The 18,722-nt window shown below is 33.9% G+C and overlaps 1 protein-coding gene across 3 annotated transcripts in view; it reads left to right on the plus strand.

Moving 5' to 3' along the window:
• PRMT3 (protein arginine methyltransferase 3) overlaps window positions 1-18,722 on the plus strand; it is a 123,955-nt gene that overhangs the window by 24,153 nt on the left and 81,080 nt on the right. For all 3 annotated transcript variants that reach the window (XM_038569256.1, XM_038569257.1, XM_038569258.1), the window contains 2 exons: window positions 1,731-1,852; window positions 17,672-17,771. In XM_038569256.1, the coding sequence (XP_038425184.1) occupies window positions 1,731-1,852; window positions 17,672-17,771 (222 nt within the window). The remainder of the gene's footprint in view (window positions 1-1,730; window positions 1,853-17,671; window positions 17,772-18,722) is intronic.

The following is an 18,722-nucleotide window of genomic DNA, read 5'->3' on the forward strand; positions in this document are numbered from 1 at the left end:
TACATTATTAAGTACAAAAAGAAATGTGTAGGGAGTACAGTGGGTATGCTTCCATTTGTGTAAACAGGGCAAGGAAAAAAATGTATTGCATTATATTTGCAAAAGTTTCTTGAAGGAGAAATAAGAAATGCAGTTCTTGCTGTTTAAACTATGTGACTATATTACCTAATTGAAGAATAAAATAATTCTTGGACAGTTTAATAAATTCTTAATTTTAGTTCTGTTTTTCTTATGGTAACTTCCGATTACTCAGAATAAAATCCAAAAGTTCTGTGTGATATGGCCCCTGCTTAAACCCTGACCTCCCATCCAAGCAACTTTTTCTCACCCAGCTTAGCCACATTGGTCTTGCTTTGCCTGGAATTTTGTGCCTTTCCTTTAATATTCTCTGTGGCCAGAAGACACTTGTCCAGATCTCTGTATCGCATGCTCCTTTACTTCCTGCAGTTATGTGCTCACATGTGTCAGAAACATATATTCACAGACCTAATTAAAATTCTAAAAAGCTGTATCCCCTCTTCCCTGCTCTAACCTCTACTCTGGTGCTTGATTTTTCCTTAAAGCACAACTACCTGACATTATTTTATATTTGTTTTATTCACTGGCTATCTTCTCCACAAGATGGTAAGCTTCGTTAAGCCAGAGACTTGGCCTTGTTGTTGCCATATCCCATCACTGTGATCAATGCCTGCACTTAACTCTGTGACTATTTACAGGAGAAAAATAAAATCATTTCATATTTTGGAATAAGTACATAGGATTTTAGACCATCAATAATGAAATACTTAAGGCACTACAGTTTTCAGTAATTTCACAGAATAGTGTACCTCTGAGTATTTATTGGCTTAATGTGTGTCCTGAGCAATTTGTTTTTGTTTTTCACTGTGAATAGAGCAGGTTTCACTATACTGAATCCTAGAGATAGCATGCAGTTCTTGATTTAGAAATAATTGCTTTTTACCTGTCCCCAGTATCATGTTAAACTTTGATTCTTGTTACTTCACCAATGGTAATGAGTATGATTTTTTTTTTTTTTGAGTATGATTTTTTTTAAACTTCTATTTTGAAGTTCCTAAATTCTAGAAGCCAATTTGTTGTTTTTATGCCGGTATGGTTTAAATGAGTTGAATATTTTATTTTGGAAATGGAGGGAATTTGGTAATATCCTACCTCTAGAATTCCTTTATAAGCATTTTTTTAGTTGTATTGTATCAGGTTATACTGCTTAATTCCTGCCTTTCAAACTTTGAAAGTTTATTTCTACTAAAATTTAGAATTACTAAGCCTAAATTAGAGCATACATTAAATAGGAAAATTAAAAACAATATTAGAAATTGCTTATTTCATGTAAAACATCTCTTCATTTACATTGTTGCATCTGATTGTAGTAGAATATGGTCAAATATACTATTGAGAATGTAAAACAACTTGGTGCCTGGCTGTAGAGAAGGAGAACAGTTGAGCAGGAGACTCTTGATCTTGGGGATCATGAGTTCAACAAGCCCATGTTGGGGATAGATAGAGCATATGTCCAAAAAAAAAAAAAAAAAAAAAAACAACTCATTCAGTTTGTTTCTTTGAATAGAAATTACTACCAAAGTTGATCCATAAAATATTAAAATTTTGTAGTCTATTCCTTGTCAGTAGTTTCATAATACATGAATAGAACTTAAAATACTAGACCTTCTCAATAACATCTGTTTTTTTTTTTTTTTTTTTAATCACACCAGGTAGTTTTGGATGTTGGTTGTGGAACTGGAATTCTCTCTATGTTTGCAGCTAAAGCTGGGGCAAAGAAGGTTCTTGGAGTTGATCAGTCTGAAATACTTTACCAGGCAATGGATATCATAAGGTAAATGTATTTTAAGGCTTGATTTAAGGTTACTTTTAAATAGAATGGTCAACATTCTATTTCTTAACTTTTTTTTTTCCTTCTTAACTTTAAAAGCTATCTAACAGAGTCAAGACATTTGTCTTTTAAAAAATTCATTCCAGAATAATAAGATTTTAGGTTAGATTGAGCTAGACATGTTTGAGCTATGAACAGTCTTTTCACAGTTGTCATGATGAAAATTATTTTTATATGATTTCCTATCCAATGCTAATTATACAAAACTAGAAACCATTGACATATAAGGTAATATTGTTAGAGGACTCAGCCAAACTGAATATTTATTTCAGTAATGATTCCTTTAGCAAATAGCAATTAGACCAAAAACTAAGGGTTATATTTTTTTCTTTTTTACAGCACTAACCTTTGTGCCTTCTTCAAAATAAAATAAGTAAATTCCAGAATGACTAAAAACAAGGCAGACTAGATTTAGTTTATCCCCTAAAACAATTTTATTATCTAAAAATATCTCCTCTCTTTCAGGAGTTAAGTTAGGTTAATCGATCAATGATTGACTTTACATTTGGCTTATGTCACAGTAAGAAGGCCTTTATTTGAACTATAGTGTACAGAACTAGATTTCTTTAACTGTGTACTGAACAAAGCACCTTACACTTAGAAGTAATTTCCAGAGTAAATAATAGGAGCTTCTCAGCCATTCTCTCCCCAAGAGAGAATGTTGTTTTTTCTTTTTTTATCACTACCTGGTGTGTTAAAAAAACAGATGTATTGAGAAGGTAGTCTCCTTTGCACCTCCATTGCATCATGTAATTACCATTTCTTTTTGTTTTGAAAATATTTAAGACTTACTCTCTCAACAACTTTCAAGTATGTAAATACAATATTATAAACTATAATCACGATACATACCTTAAATCCCCAATAACAGTTCTTAAATAATCCTCCCATTGCTACTTAAAATTGATTAATAGTAATTCTTTCTTATTAGTATAAAATTTAAATACAATTATGTAAGATGTTTAAACTTTTAGATATTATTGCATAATGTAGAAGTGTAGTATTGTGGTTCAGAATACAAGGTTTGAGTCAGGATTAGTTTGAATCCTTACTCCCATTTACCAGTTATTTGAACTTCAATTAAATTATATCTAACCTATTTGAAACCTGTTGTTTCACTATCAAAATAAAATAATAATGAATACCTCATATGATTATGAGCAAGATAAATTATAAGAAAGATAACACATGTAAATCTCTTTGGCATATTGCTTGGCACATAACAAGTATTCAAAAGTTAGCTACTATTATTAACAAGTACCAAATTAATATTAATGAAGAAATTATATTGGTCTTGCTTAGATTTTTCATAGATCTGGCTTTGTTGTTATTTTTTTTCATACTGGAGAAAATGCATATGTGTTGCATATATATGGACAACTCTATAATCTAGTAAAGTTTTTCCTAGTTCTTATACCATTAAGGACATCATCATCATTTTGGGGGGTCCATAAAGTCACCCTCACTTGCTTGTGCATTGCCATCCAAACAAATATGAGGACCAGTGTTCTTTTTTTTTTGTTTTTAAAGATTTGATTTACTCATGAGAGACACAGAGAGAGAGAGAGAGGCAGAGACACAGGCAAGAGGGAGGAGAAGCAGGCTCCATGCAGGGAGCCCGATGTGGGACTCAATCCTGGGATTCCAGGATCACGCCCTGGGCTGAAGGCAGACACTTAACCGCTGAGCCACCCAGGCATCCCAAGGACCAGTGTTCTAAAGAAGAGATTGTTTCAGAAGAAATATCTAAAAAAATTGTCGATAGAAAGATTATGATAACATATTTCTGTTTGAAGCTTTGACCTTTTAAAAGACCATGTACATTTACTATTTTTTTTTAAGATTTTTATTTATTTATTCCTAGAGACACAGAGAGAGAGAGGGGCAGAGGCATAGGCAGAGGGAGAAGCAGGCTCCATGCAGGGAGCCCGACGTGGGACTCGATCCAGGGTCCCCAGGATCAAACCCCAGGCTGCGGGCAGTGCTAAACCGCTGCGCCACCGGGGCTGCCCTACATTTACATATTAATTTGAATTTTTAGTTTCTACAAAATGAGACTAGATGTACTCTCATTTTATTTCCTTTATGGAAGAAAAGGAAAAGGATAGTGATAATACACATTTCATTTTGTATTGTTTTGTTTCATTTTATTTCACATAGAATTCCTAGTGACTTTTTAGAAATATCTTAATACAATGATTATATTCACATTCATTGTATATAAAATTTAGTGTTGCAGTATATGGAACTTTTACATAAGGGCATTTATTGAAAATGACTTAGCACTTAGTTTTAGGTACTTCATTTTAATAATACAAACTGCTAACGTTAATTTAATACTCACTGAATTTCCTTTGAGGTTCATATAATTACAGTATATGAATACTCTTCTAGAGATTAAGAAATTATGGCATGGAGATTAAAAAGTGAGTCTCCTTACTTATAGTGGAGCCAGGATTAGATCCTAGGCAATCTGACTCCATAGTTCATCCTCACAGCTAATTTACTATGCTGTATCTCCATTTAACTACTACAGGTTATGTGTTAGTTGTATGCAGTAGTTTGCTTTACTTAGAATCTATAGAGTTTGAAAATCAAACCTTTTAGCTTTGTTGTGAAAGATAGTTGTGAAAAAGATAGTTATTTCCATAGTGTCTATAAGCATCTTTCCCTTGTCTTCATTTGAAAATTTGAAATTTATACTTCTGGGTAAAAGAACTTCTGTTCTCCTATTTGTGAATGTCTCTCTAAAAGGATATGCAGGAAACAGTTTACTGTTAATATTCCCACAATTTACTGGCTCATTCTACCAGTGGAGGAGGCAGGGTAGCATATTTCTCTCAGCATCTGGAATCATATGACTTGATTTCTGGTTTTGGCTTTTTGATTAGTTAGCCATTTAATAATGGGCAAATTACTTCTTTAATCTCTGATTTCTTCCTTTATAAAATGAGGTTGATGGTGATAACTATCTCATAAGATTGTTATAAGGATTGAATCCATTTATGGTGCTTTGCAAAGTAGCTGATCTGTAACTGCTTACTAAATTTTAGTAGTAATTGGAATATTATTAGTTAGTGGTATGTTTAGCTTGGCACCAGTACCTCAGATAATATTTTTGTTGTTGTTGGTTGTTTCTAAAATCATTTATTGTAGCAATCCCCCCAAATATGACGACTCTCTTTTCTGCATTTTTTTCAATTGTTCAGATTCTATATTCTTATACCATATATACTCTATACTCTCTTATTCTGTACTCACTCTCTTCCCTTGAAATCTCCTCCCAACTTCTTTTTTTTCTTAAGATTTTATTCTTTCTTTTTTTTTTTTTTTAGAGAGAGAGCTTATACATTCAATGGGGGTGAGGGGCAGCGGGAGAGGGCAAGAGAATCTCAGACAGACTGCAGGATGAGCATAGAGCCTGACCTCAATCTCATGACCCCGAGATCATGACCTGAGCTGAAACCAAGAGTCAGATGCTCAACTGACTGAGCCACTCCGGCTCCCTCTCTCAACTTCTCTTATACTTGTCTATTATTGTATATTGGAGCTTTCTAGAATTATCATCAGTCAATGAAAACAGCTCTTCCACTTAGCAGACTGTGAGTTGTCTTTAGCTCTTCTGAGGCTGTTTTGTCAGAAATCTGTACACAGTAGAATTTCTCTAAAACTCTTAAGTTTACATCTATAAAAAAGTAGTTTAAATTCAAAAAGAGGGATGCTTTTTAAATGCATTTTTTCATTACTTTTAAGTATGTTTAGTTGACAGTCCTTGAATTATGTTCAAAATATAAAATAATTAGTACTTCTTTATTTAAAAAAGCAATCTGATATTTCTAAAGAAATGAGCTTAGAATGGTGTAAATATTGTTTTAATGTAAACTGGCATATATATTAGGGCCTATATATGTAATATATATCATATATATATATATATACTTGAGCTTAAGAAGGTCAGGCTTGTAGTTTTGAGGTTGCAGACATGAATAACATAGAATATAGGTTTTCAAAGATGTTACATTAGCAGGGGCAAATAGGTCTCAAAGTGAAATATGGAAGGAATGAGAAATTGTTTCTTACTCATGCTGTCATACTTTGTACTTCAAACTCTGCAGAGAATGATTGTTTTAGAAACATAAACTTACCTAAGGATAGCAAAGCTATTGAATTGCCAGACGATTGTATACTGTGTTCATCCTCAGGAAGCAGGGATAGCTTCTGGTAATATTTTTATCGTTGCTCTGGTTGCCTTTGGCTTCTCATTGACTCAGCCATGGAGTAGTTCATTATTCAGACTTCTGCATGTTATTGCAGAGGAGCTTTCTGAGAAGATTGATCCATCATACAGCTATAATGTAATACTTGCAGTCTCCCTATGACATTAAAGATGCAATCTTTTATATTGCCTGTATCTAGAATACTGTTAGAAATGAAACATTAAGAAAAGCCTAGAGAATATTTGGTCTGTTGTCATGTTTATTTAAGTGTCCTCTCGATTCTAGGACAGGAGCTATATCTTAATCTTTTTATTCAGAACACCTAGCAAAATGTCTGATTTCATGGCAGTGCTTAGTAAGGGTCTTTGAAGAAGAATGAATTTAACATAATGATTTCAAAGATAGTGGTAACCCATCTATCAGATTTGGAACAAGATCACAAAATATACCAGGATAAATTCTTGAAGTAAGGATGTTTGTTCATATTTTGTTTGTAAATTTAATAGAAATAACATAGAGGAGTGAGTTAAAGCTGAAGAGAACTTTGAACTGGCAATGAGACTAAAATGCTAAAAAACAATAGCAACAACAACAAAGCCTACTTCCTGCACAAAAACCATAGAATTCTACAGAAGGTAATGAAGATGATCAAGGCACTATACAAGGAAATTAAATTCATTTCTTCTCCCACCCCACCAAACCCTTAATTTCCTGTCCACTCAGAGATCCTGTTTTGAGGGTCTCAGGACTACCCATTAGTCCCGTGGTTCACTGGGAAAACTGTAACTCAATATAAAGTTGTATTCACAGCTAAGATTTACTACAGCAAAAGGCAGTTCAGGGACAGCAAAAAAAAAGATATTCATTAGTGAAGACGTCATGTAGAGGCTCCCAAGTAATCCTTTCTTTGAAAGAGTCACACAGGATGTACTTTTCTCTCTAGCTGCAAACCTCAAAGACACATGTTTGATGTCTCTACAAGGAAGTTTGCTTGAGTTTTAGAGTTCTCAAAGAGAGCTGGTTGCATAGGCACTTGCTCTGTGACTCTTCTGGTATAAATGCATGTCGGACACCAGGTGCACATCAGGAATATTCATGTTTACTTTAAACATGCTGTCATCCTGGTTTAGCTTGGTCCATGGCTTGGGGCACATAGAGTAGCATCATTACCCTTTAACTAAGTGAATGTTCAGGAATTTTGTTAGAGTTTGGTCAAGAATTATTGCCATGGTTACAGAAATAAGTAAGACCTGAGAGAACAGACCTACGTTGATTATGTTGACACTTTTCTCACAGGTAAAAATAGGAAACCTGGGATTCATACTTGACCTTTACTTCTTTTTTACCAACATTCCTCTTAGAATCCTGTTAATGGAGAATCCTTAATGTTTCTCAAATCCATCCCTCATCTGTCATTGACATGTCTTAATTCACATTCTTACATTTCTCACCTGAATTCATATAGCTGCATGTAACTGGCTTGGTTATATGAACTTTGCCTTTGCCTCCCAGCAGCTGCCTCCCTTTGCGTCCCCAGGGCAGTCAGACTGATTTCCCTACTCAGTTCTCCTCCCCTTTAAAAAAGAAAGGGGAAAAGGATGTGTTTTGTGTTTGGAACCGAGGATAAAGAAGAAACTAAAGAGTACCTGTGATCCTAGTGTGAGAGATCACAGTCAGCATTTTGCCTAAGGCTTTTAAAACTTAGGTCAGGAGATGTAATACATAGAAAAGTAAATTTTCCAGAATTTCAGCTCCTCAAGGTTAGGCAGGGATTTTTCTCTTTTTTGTTCATTGATGTGTCCCAACCACCTGGGAAGGTAACACGGCACATAGTAGGTATTCAATTTAAAACTTATTTAATGAATGAATATATAAATTAGTGACTTTTCAAGACCCAGGACATTAAACAGTCAAAGGTAAATCAACATCAAACTTGAAAGCCTATTTTCTCTGCTTGAATCCAGACAATTCTTTTCATTGTATTAGAAGCTGAGTTATTGCTAATTTTAAACAGTAAATGTTCTTAATGTTAGTAATTCCACAGCTACACACTTGTAAACACAAATGATACATTTGGGAGGGAGGCAGTTCATTGTATTCAAGGAATACAAGCCTTATTTTGGCTCCATGTCTGGGGCCTGCATTTGAAATGATCTGCCTGGCAATAGTTATTTTTCATGGGGTGTACTTACATCTACCCTTTGTCTCAAATTGTTAAGAGTCCTTGTCTTTGTTTTTTTGTTTGCATTCATGAATGGAGGACTGGATTTTTTAATAAAGGTAACTGGTATGTGTTTTGTCTCTGAAGGGAGTGGAGGGAGACCTCCCTTTCTTCTGTTGATTTTTCAGTGTCTGTCACTTCCACCTTGTATACCTCTTAACTCCAAGGGTCTGTATTGTGAAGAATGGCTTCTACCTCCACTCTAATCTTCTCTCGTGTGCACCAAGCACTGGATCCTCCTTTTACCAAAGAAGGTTTACCAAAATAATTTAATCCTCCTTTTTCTCCCACTAAGATATCAGAGTCTTTGCTTCTAAAATCTTGATCCACTTATCAATTTATTATTATGTTTTGCATTGCTTTATTGTCTTTTCAGTGTGCTTTGGGAACAAGAGAAGTATTTGTGCTTGGATGCCACAGTGAAATGAAAGCAAAGTAATATTACACCTTACACATACTTATATTCCCTCCCTGCCCTTTCCTAGCACTCATGAATTCTTCTAGATGAACTTTATATTTTTGTCACAAACTTTAAGATGTCACTTACTTGATTATAGGTATTCATTGCATGAACTTCCATGATGCTGCTTGCATGTCTATCTCCCTACTAGACCAGGTTCTTCTTGGACCTAGACCAGGTCTTTAATCTAAGTCACATTGGGCAGAAGTATATTACACATTTGATCCTTTGTTTCCCATTCTAAAAGTCCTGAAATGACTCTTTAATGCCTTTAAGTAAAATCTAGACTCTTTAGTATTACCCTACCTCTCAACTTTGTCACTATATGCTTCTTGTTGCTTTAATCATAGTGAACCATTTATAGTTCTTCAGATTTACCATTTTCCTCCATACATACATAGAGAGGCAGTTTGTGCCCACAGAGATGACCCTTCCTTATTCATATATTTGTGTGTGTGTATATATATGTGTATATGTATGTTTGTGTGTGTCTGTGTATATGTATATATAGTGAGTGCTGTGTCTTTTCCTAAACTCAAATGTCCCTCACTTACTTAAAGGCTTTTTATATAAGCTCCTGTGATACCCTATGCTGTTTGCTGTTCTGTCTCCCTTAGACCCATGTTCTTAAGTGTATGGACTGTGTCTTTCATCTCTGTATGCCTAGTACAAGATAATTAATCATGCTGATGTTCCTGTATCATGAAATGAAAGTTAAATTTCTATTTTTAAGATAAAACGACCAGTACTTTCTCATCTTATTTCTAGCAAAATTTTTACTCAGAAAAATAAGATGATTTCGGTGCTTATTGGATTTATAAAGAGACTCACTTAAAATACCCTTTTTATTACAGTGTCATATTTCTACAGATTAAAGCTATGCTTGTTTTTGAGCAGGTGATTCTAGAGATAGAATTTATTTGGCATGCTTTTATGCTAAAAAAAAGGTTTAGTGAGTAGCCACTTGAGAAAAGTAAGTAAAATACGTAGGTTTTTTTCATGAATGGGAAATCAGATGGTGATTAAGATGAGCAGTCTCAAGAAAGAGGTTATCTATGTGAATGATATCTGTGTTGAGCTGTTTAATACAGAATTACTAGGAATTATGGCCTTTGTCTTTTTTGTGTGTGTATTGCCTGAAATCTTAATCTTTCCTGTTATGTTTATATTTGAACAAGTAATTACTGATGCAAGTAGGATTATGACTTGTAGCAGACAATAAACAGCCTGAGCAGATGGCCTTTTTACAGAACACATCTTGTTTCAGCATTAGCATTCTGAAGATATTTCTAGGCAATGGGAACATTTTGCTCTTTTAAGAAGCTCACTTTTTGCCTTTGAAGTGTTTGTAACTGTTAGAGCCTTAACTATTTCAGTATATAGTAAGCAACTGTAGCAGTTTCATCAGAATTTTATTAAGTACTTCTTTGAAAAAACCCAAGTATAATGTAAGCATCCTTTTTTTTAACTTGTGTGTGAAATATAAGTATTAAAAGTACATAAATGTAAATAATGTTTTAAATGCAAATGTGCATAAATAACAAGAAAGAGAACATTAGCACGCTTTAGAATCCCACCACCTCCATTTATCCTCTCACAGTAGGATGCTGCCTCTGCCTGATTGAGGAGCTACCATCCTTATTTTGATGGTAACCACTTCTTTTGTTTGCTTAATACTTTAACGACTTACATCACCATCCATTTAAGATAGTTTAGTTTACTCAACTTTGATTTTTAAATAAATGAAACGATATACATTCTTTTGTCTAGCTTGTTTTGCTTGACATTTTTAGTGTTCATTCATGGTATGTATAACTGGAGTTTTTTGGTGTTTATTTTTTTCCAGTTGGTCTTATAGCACCTCATTGTAATTTAAATTTGCATTTCTATGATTGTTAATGACACTAAATACCGTTTTGGGTGATTGTTGGACATTTTAGTTTCCTTTTCTGTGAACTATCTGTTTATATCTTTCCTCAGATTTTTGTTGAGTTGGATCTTCTTACTTATTTGTAGACTATCTTTATATTTTTATAGGTTTTTTTGTAATGCAAATGTCTTCTCACTCTTACATGCCTTTTCCTTTGTAGTGTCTTTTGATGTACTGAAATTCTCAATTTTCATGTAGCAACATTCTTGTTTAAGGCTTTTTTGTAGCATGTTTAAATGACCTGTTTGTCCCAGTCTTGTTCATTACAGAGGCCATTCTTTCCTCTCTGCTTTGCAGTGTTATTTATCTTTGTCAAGAATCAAACACCCATATATGAGGGCAGTATAACCTTTATACCAAAATTCTACTAAAGCAGTAGAACAGAAAATTACAGGTTAGTCATTCATGAACATATATGCAAAAATCTTAATCAAAATATTAGAAAACTAATTGAGCAATATATTGGAAAGTAAAGTTTATCCCAAGAATACAAGGTTGGTTAAGTATGAGAACATCAACCAGAACAGTCTTTTGAGATCATCTCAATAGATGCAGAAAAAATGGTTTGATAAAATTCCATATTCATTCAATATATCAATGTATTAAAATTTTTAGCAAACCAGAGCTAAAAAGAAATGTCCAAACATGTTATATATTTTCTACAAAAAAAACCACAAGCCCTATAGCTCATACTTTGATGAAGCATTGAAAGCATTTGTGTTAAGTTCAGGAACAGGACAGAGATACCTGCTGTCACCGTTTCTGTTTAACACTGTAAAGGAGATCTCAGTACCGCAAGGCAATAAAAAGAAAGCTATAAGAATCATAAATGAAGAAAGAAAACTGTTCTTATTCACTAAAATCTGTTTATAAATATGGACTTCGGAAATAAACTATAAGTCCTATAATAGTAAAATTATCAAGGTGCTGAAACAAATTAATATGCAAATAAAATACAAAATATTTCTATAAGGAACATGAAACACTTGGACGCTGAAAATTATATCAAAATGTATTGTTAATATTTCTAACATTCCAGATAATGCATTTTAATGGAAAATTCACCCAGGGGTTGAATATCCTTCAGTAAAGATTGTGCATGAATCATGAGTCAGCTGTTTTAACTTCTTCCTTGGTCTACCTTCTGACCTTGGTCAGTATCTCATTGCCTTACACTTCTCAGGTATCTTTCTTATACCATTTTCTGCAATAATTTCTGCTAAGAATAAGCCTGTAAAGACCTTAATGACCCTATTAGGATATGAACCATCCTCTACAAAGCTTGTTACTAACCCCTTAGTAGACAACTCATCTAATTCCTCTTTTTCACACTGTTTATCCAAAGCCATCTAAACTGTCCTCCTCAATGAGCTGGTTTTTGTTTACTCCTACTTTTGTTGACCCCTCCTATCTTTTGTATATCAAGGATATCACACAGTCCTATTCTTAGTAATTAATCAGATATTGTCTCTTGATGACATATTACAAGGTTGCAGAAAATGCTCAAGAATGAGGAGTCATTGAGTTCATCTATTTCATCATCTCTGTCATTAACATTCAATTATATAATTATTATAAAGCCAGTCTAAATTTACTTGCACTCACAGCATTCCTTCTGCTTCAGAGGACCATCTGTGCATTGGGAAGAGGGCAGAGCAGTTACCCTCATGGGTATACTGTAGCCCAGCTTTTACTTACTAAGCAGTTTAGTTGTACCACCTAGAAGCATCTGTTCACCACCACGTAGGACTCTATCTTCAACCCAAGTCATCCTTTCTACTCTGTTGTATGTAAAATAAGTGATGCATCCTCCGGATTGTTCATGCCAATTATGATTCACTAGGCTTTTCTAGTATGTCTTGTGAAAGGCTCTATTTCTTTCACAAAATACTCTCAGCACTCAGGAGGCCTCTGGACCTTGTCCTACCTGCATGATCTTAAGGATAATACATAGTCAAAGTTTATTACTTTTTTAATGGATACTTCATTTCCCCAAGTAGCCATATAAGCGCAAGGGGGCCTTCGAGTAAGATGAAAAACTATTCTTAGTTTTTTTCTCTTGCCATTATCTCCTCTCTGAAAGGACTGGCATTTATCAGACATGCTAATAACAGCCAGAGAATAGAATTTTTCACTATCTTCCCCTCTGCCTACCTATCTCTGTCAAGCTAGTGGCCAGTTTCTCTTAAGTTTTCCCATTTCATACCATATATACCTAGGTAACCATCTGAGGATTAGAAACTCCTTTTTTTTAGTCTGGCTTAAAAAGTGTCCTAAGCTTTTGTGATTCATGGATCTATATGAGAGTTCTCTTAACAGCACCATCGTGAGCTAACATTTTCCAGTCAGACTCACAGAAACCTGATTGCACAGAGGTGTTACCCAATATTAAGTTTCATTAATAATTTCAAAGATAGGGGCGCCTGGGTGGCTCAGTCAGTTAAGTGGCTGCCTTTGGATTGGGTTATGATCACAGGAGCCTGGGATCAAGCGCCTCAGAGAGCCTGCTTCTCCCTCCCTCTGCCATTCCCCCTGCTTGTGCTCTCTGGCTCTCTCTCTGTTAATAAGTAAATAAATTCTTTTAAAAAATAATTTCAAAGACCTTGGCAATCAAGAGACTCATAAGTAGAGAATAATCTAGTATGTGGAGAGGGGCTCCTTACTTAGGGATGATACCTACTGTGGGTGAAAAGAATACATGCCTAACATAAAGGAGGAAAGACCAAAGAATCTCCCTTTAATGTCCCAGACTTCCCTCTAATTAGGACCGCTTAATTGCCTGTATTTTTGAAATTGTTTGTAAAGCTTGACCCTGGGTGAAATCTGTGGTTCATGATCCTTTGTATTAAGTCATCCATATGTCCATCCTCTTTTCTTATTCTTTCATAGTTCACTATCTCAGATCATTTTCCTTCTTCCTGAACTAATTCTTTTAACATTTTATTCATTGTGCGTTTATGGCTATAGTCAAACAAAATGGTGTTGGTTTGTTCAAAAATGTACTTTGCAGCATTTTTCTCTGCATGGCGATTGTAGGTTGGTATGATAATGCTCCAGTGTGGAAGTCCATAAACCTCAGCCATGGATTAACCACCTGTTTTATAAATAATGTTAGGACACAGCCATGCCCTTTTGTTTACGTATTGTCTATTGCTGCTTTTATCCAACAATAATGCTTGGATAGTTGCAGCAGAAACCATATGGCAGGACACGTAGATAGCTCTCAGTGGTTGAGCATCTGCCTTTGGCTCAGGGCATGATCCTGGGGTCCTGGGATCTAGTACCAACCACATTGGGCTTCCTGCATGGAAGTCTGCTTCTCCCTCTGCCTACGTCTCTGTCTCTCTCTGCTTTTCTCATGAATAAATAAATAAAATCTTTAAAAAAAGAAAAACCAAAATTAAATTAAAAAAGAAAAACCTTATGGCCTGGAGTCTAAAATACATGTTTGGCAATTTAATAAAAAATTTGCTCACTTCTGCTCTAGTTCATTGGTATTATCATTTCATTGCCTTCTGGCTTCTGTTGTTGCTATTAAGAAGTTACCTGTCAGAGTAAGTGTTATTTTTATTGGAGGTAACCTGTCTTTGTTGAATATTTTGTCTTTGTTTTTGATTTATTGAAGTTGTACTGTAATGTATAAATTTAAAAGAAATTAGTCTTAGATTCTTTAGATTCATCCGTGGCTTAATGCTTCTTATCAGTTCTAGAAAATTCTCATCCATTATTGAAGTATTTTTTCTGTTCTGTATTTTTATTTCTTCTCTTTCTGTGACCTCATTTATTTGTTCTAGGTCTTCTCACTATATTCCTTGTCTTAGCTATGTTTATGTAGTGCTAAATGGCCAGATAAATATTTTAAGCTTTGTGTGACACCTGTGGTCTCTGTCACTTGGTGCTACTCATACTTCTTCCTTCTTAACAATGCCTAAGCCGGGATCCCTGGGTGGCGCAGCGGTTTAGCGCCTGCCTTTGGCCCAGGGCGCGATCCTGGATACCCGGGATCGAATCCCACGTCGGGCTCCCGGTGCATGGAGCCTGCTTCTCCCTCTGCCTATGTCTCTGCCTCTCTCTCTCTCTCTGTATGACTATCATAAATAAATAAAAATTATAAAAACAAAACAAAACAAAAAAACAATGCCTAAGCCTGTGAACTGTACAAAAATGGGCATGGGCTAGAAGGCTGTAAGTTTTTAGTCCTTGTTCTAAAGATTCAATTAAAAGAGATTATCAGGCTAGATAAAAAGTAAGACTCATCTATATCTTCAAAAAAATCTAGTGTAAATATAAAAAATACCATAGGTTAGAAGTAAAAGAATGGAGGAAGATGTTATAAAAACAAAACATAAATCATTTAAAAAGTTGAAGTGAATTGTAAATATCATACAAAGGAAACATAAAACTTCATCAGGAATAAAGGAGGATATTTCATGGTGTTAAAGGGATTAATACAGTATAATCCAAATCATCAAACATTTAGGGGTAAATTTAATAAAATATGTCTAAGATAGCAACACTGAAAAGTGTGGTACATTACCAAGAGCTGATGCTAAAATTCATATGGAAACAAAAATGACCTAGAATAGCCAAAATAATTTTTTTAAAGAAGAATAAAGTTGAAGGATTTACACTGTCAGGTTTCTTTTGTTGTTGTTTTTAAATTTTTATATATTTATGATAGTCACACACAGAGAGAGAGGCAGAGTCATAGGCAGTGGGAGAAGCAGGCTCCATGCACCGGGAGCCCGACGTGGGATTCGATCCCGGGTCTCCAGGATCGCGCCCTGGGCCAAAGGCAGGTGCCAAACCGCTGCGCCACCCAGGGATCCCCCACTGTCAGGTTTTATTACTTAATTTAAAGCTATAGTAATCAAGAAAATGTTGTATTAGCGTAAGGATGCATATTTAAACATTGGGGCAGAATTGAAGGTCCAGAAATAAACTTAACACATATATATGGTTAACTGATTTTTGACAAAGATACCAAAGTAACCCTATGGGTTAGTGATTCTTTTTCTTCAAGAAAGTTAAAACTATCCCTTGTAAGAGTTTTTCCATAATGTCAATAGATATTGTTATGGAAAAATGAGTATGATACTATATGGAAAAATTAACTCAAGTGGAAACAAATTTTAAAAGAGAATACAGGTGATGAAAAGACTTGGTGTAAGCCAAAAATGAACCACAAAAGAAAAAATGATTAATTGGTCATTATCAAAATTGAAAACTAGCTCTTCAGAATACACCAGTAAAAAATTAAAAAGCCACTGTGTAGTAAAAATCATTTACTACACGTAAATCTCGGAAGATTTTTATCAGGATATGTGAAGAACTCTTAAAATTCAATAATAAGAATACAACTGAATTGATTTTTTAAATGGGCAAAAAATTTGAACAGTGTAGGGATATAGCTGATAAGCATGTAGGGAAAATGATCATCAGAAAATGCAGTTTATCACAGTGATGAGATGTCACACAGTTAAAATCTAAAAATTTAACAATACTAAGTATTGACAAGGATGTGAAGCAACAAAAATGTACATATACATTGCTGGTACAATGTAAAATTGTATATGTACTTTGTAGAACAGATTGATAGTTTCTTTAAAAGTTAGATGCTTTCATTTGACAGAGCAATTTTACTTGTACATAAATGTTTATGGTAGCGTTTTTCATTATAACTCAAAGCTGGAAATAATCTAGAATTCCATCCACAGGTTTGTGGATAAACAAAGTTATTTTATTTGCACAGTGAAATAAGGAATGCATTAGTGATACAAAAGTATGTATGAATCTATAAAAAGTATGCTTATTGAAAGAAACCGCACACAAAAACACATTTGCTGTGATTCCATTTATATGAAACTCTACAAAATATAAATCTAATATGTAGTGTGAAAGAAAGAAAATCAGTATTTGCCTGTGAACAGGAGCATTTTCTGGGAAGGAGTTCTAACGAATATTTTCAAGGGAATAGAAATATTATGAATATTGAAGATGATAGCGATTGCTCAAATATCTCTATTTTGTAAAAATCGAAAAAAATTACCTTTAAATGAATGCATTTAATTTTATGTAAATAAGACTTCAGTGAATTTGGGGAAAGGCATCCTCCTTAGCAGAAAAAAATCCTTTATAGTTCAAATGTACATCCTCTGAGGATTGAGAATATATTTATTTAACTAGGTATAAACTTAGCAGGTTGCTTTTAGCTTTTTAAAATCATCTCCTTAACTCCGTTGTTTATTTCAAATTGCAAACGAAGGGTGAAAAATATGTGCTGGTCTTAGGTCAAGCACATAAAAACACCTAATGAGTGTTAGTGGATAAGTTTAAATAATTTAAGATTGTAGTAGATAGGTTTCATGCATGCAGCATATATTTTGAGGAAATATATCCTGAGGATGTATGTACTGCTTTCACAAATACTTGATTCTCATAATAGACTGTGAAGTAGATAGGGCAGGTATTATTCTCTTTTACACATGAGCACACAGAAGATTATCATATAATTTGATGAAGATCAGTTAGCTGACAATTACAAGAGGATCTCGAGTTCAAATAAAGAGCTTCTGGCTTCTAGTTCTCTCTCCACTGTGACATACTACTTGGCTTTAAAATGTACTCCTGTTGTCTATATGTCTCTCTCCACCGCTCCCTTAAAGAAAAACAAAAAGTAACTTTATTGACATGTATTCCTGATAAAATTCAGATTTCATTTCAGGTTGAAGTTTTCCATATTTGTTCAGGGTATTGCCATATTGATCAGAAACATTCTTGGACATTCATGCAGTGATCAAAAAGTAATTCTTGTGCTCAGGGAATAATCAAACTTCGAACGTACAAAATAGTAACAGTTACCAAGAATATGTGATTTGACTGGTTTTCTGAGTCTACTTAACATACTAATTTGATTCCTTATGGTAATTTTCAGACTAAATAAACTTGAAGATACTATTACACTAATTAAAGGAAAAATTGAAGAAGTTTGCCTTCCTGTAGAAAAAGTGGATGTTGTTATATCTGAGTGGATGGTAAGTATTTGCAGAAAAAAAGATTTGTTTTGGTTTTAAAAAAAGAAAGCAATGAATAAAGTAATACTTTTCTGCATTTTAATTATGTTTGAAAAAAGGCAGAGCGACAGCATTGTATTAAAAACAGCTACAATCTTTTTATGGTAGTTTATTCTGATATGGCATTTATTTTCTGGCTGATTAGCTGCTTTGTACTTTTAAAATCATAATAAAGAATTATGGTTTAGGTTTCTACTTTCTAAATTTGTAGAGACCTAAATGTGTTTGCTGAAAAGCCTCTGAGGATTACTAAGAACTTTTACTAGGACTGTTTCGTCAAAATTAACACAATGTTGCCACTATTGCTATCATATTGACTGTCCTATCTTTCTTATGTTAAGCCATGTAGTCAGTGTCCTTTGTCACATAAAATAGAACTTATTAGCATGATTAGAATAATAAAATTGAGATATGTTATATAACTTTAGAATTTGCTTTTGAAATCCTAAGTCAGGGCACAGGATATTTATTTTTAAATGTATATAAAGTGAAACTAATGATATTTGACAACTGATTTGACTTGTTGATATGCCAATTTGATGAAGACAAGTTAGTATTTCTAGATAAAGATTTCTTAACTATTTGGAGAGTTTTAAGCCTTTAAAAAAAAACCTGTATTTGATATACATGTTTTCACTAAATGAATTTATCAAAAATTTTTAGAAAAAAATGCATTTGCTTTATAATTATCTATAAATTTTGAATAAACAATAGCAATAATTCTAGCAAAATAGCAGGGATTTTAAGGAGCTTTTGAAATGTTCAGATTTAATATATTAGGTTTCAATCTAGAGTTGGTGATGGTCACTGTTAGCAGTTACTCTCTTGTACATCAAAGAGTATATTGATATTTTTATGGTAGGATTGGCTTTTAGTAATTTTTAATCACAATGTCATTTTTTTTCTACCAAA

This window comes from Canis lupus, chromosome 21 (genome assembly GCF_011100685.1).
Source record: "Canis lupus familiaris isolate Mischka breed German Shepherd chromosome 21, alternate assembly UU_Cfam_GSD_1.0, whole genome shotgun sequence".
NCBI lineage: Eukaryota > Metazoa > Chordata > Mammalia > Carnivora > Canidae > Canis > Canis lupus.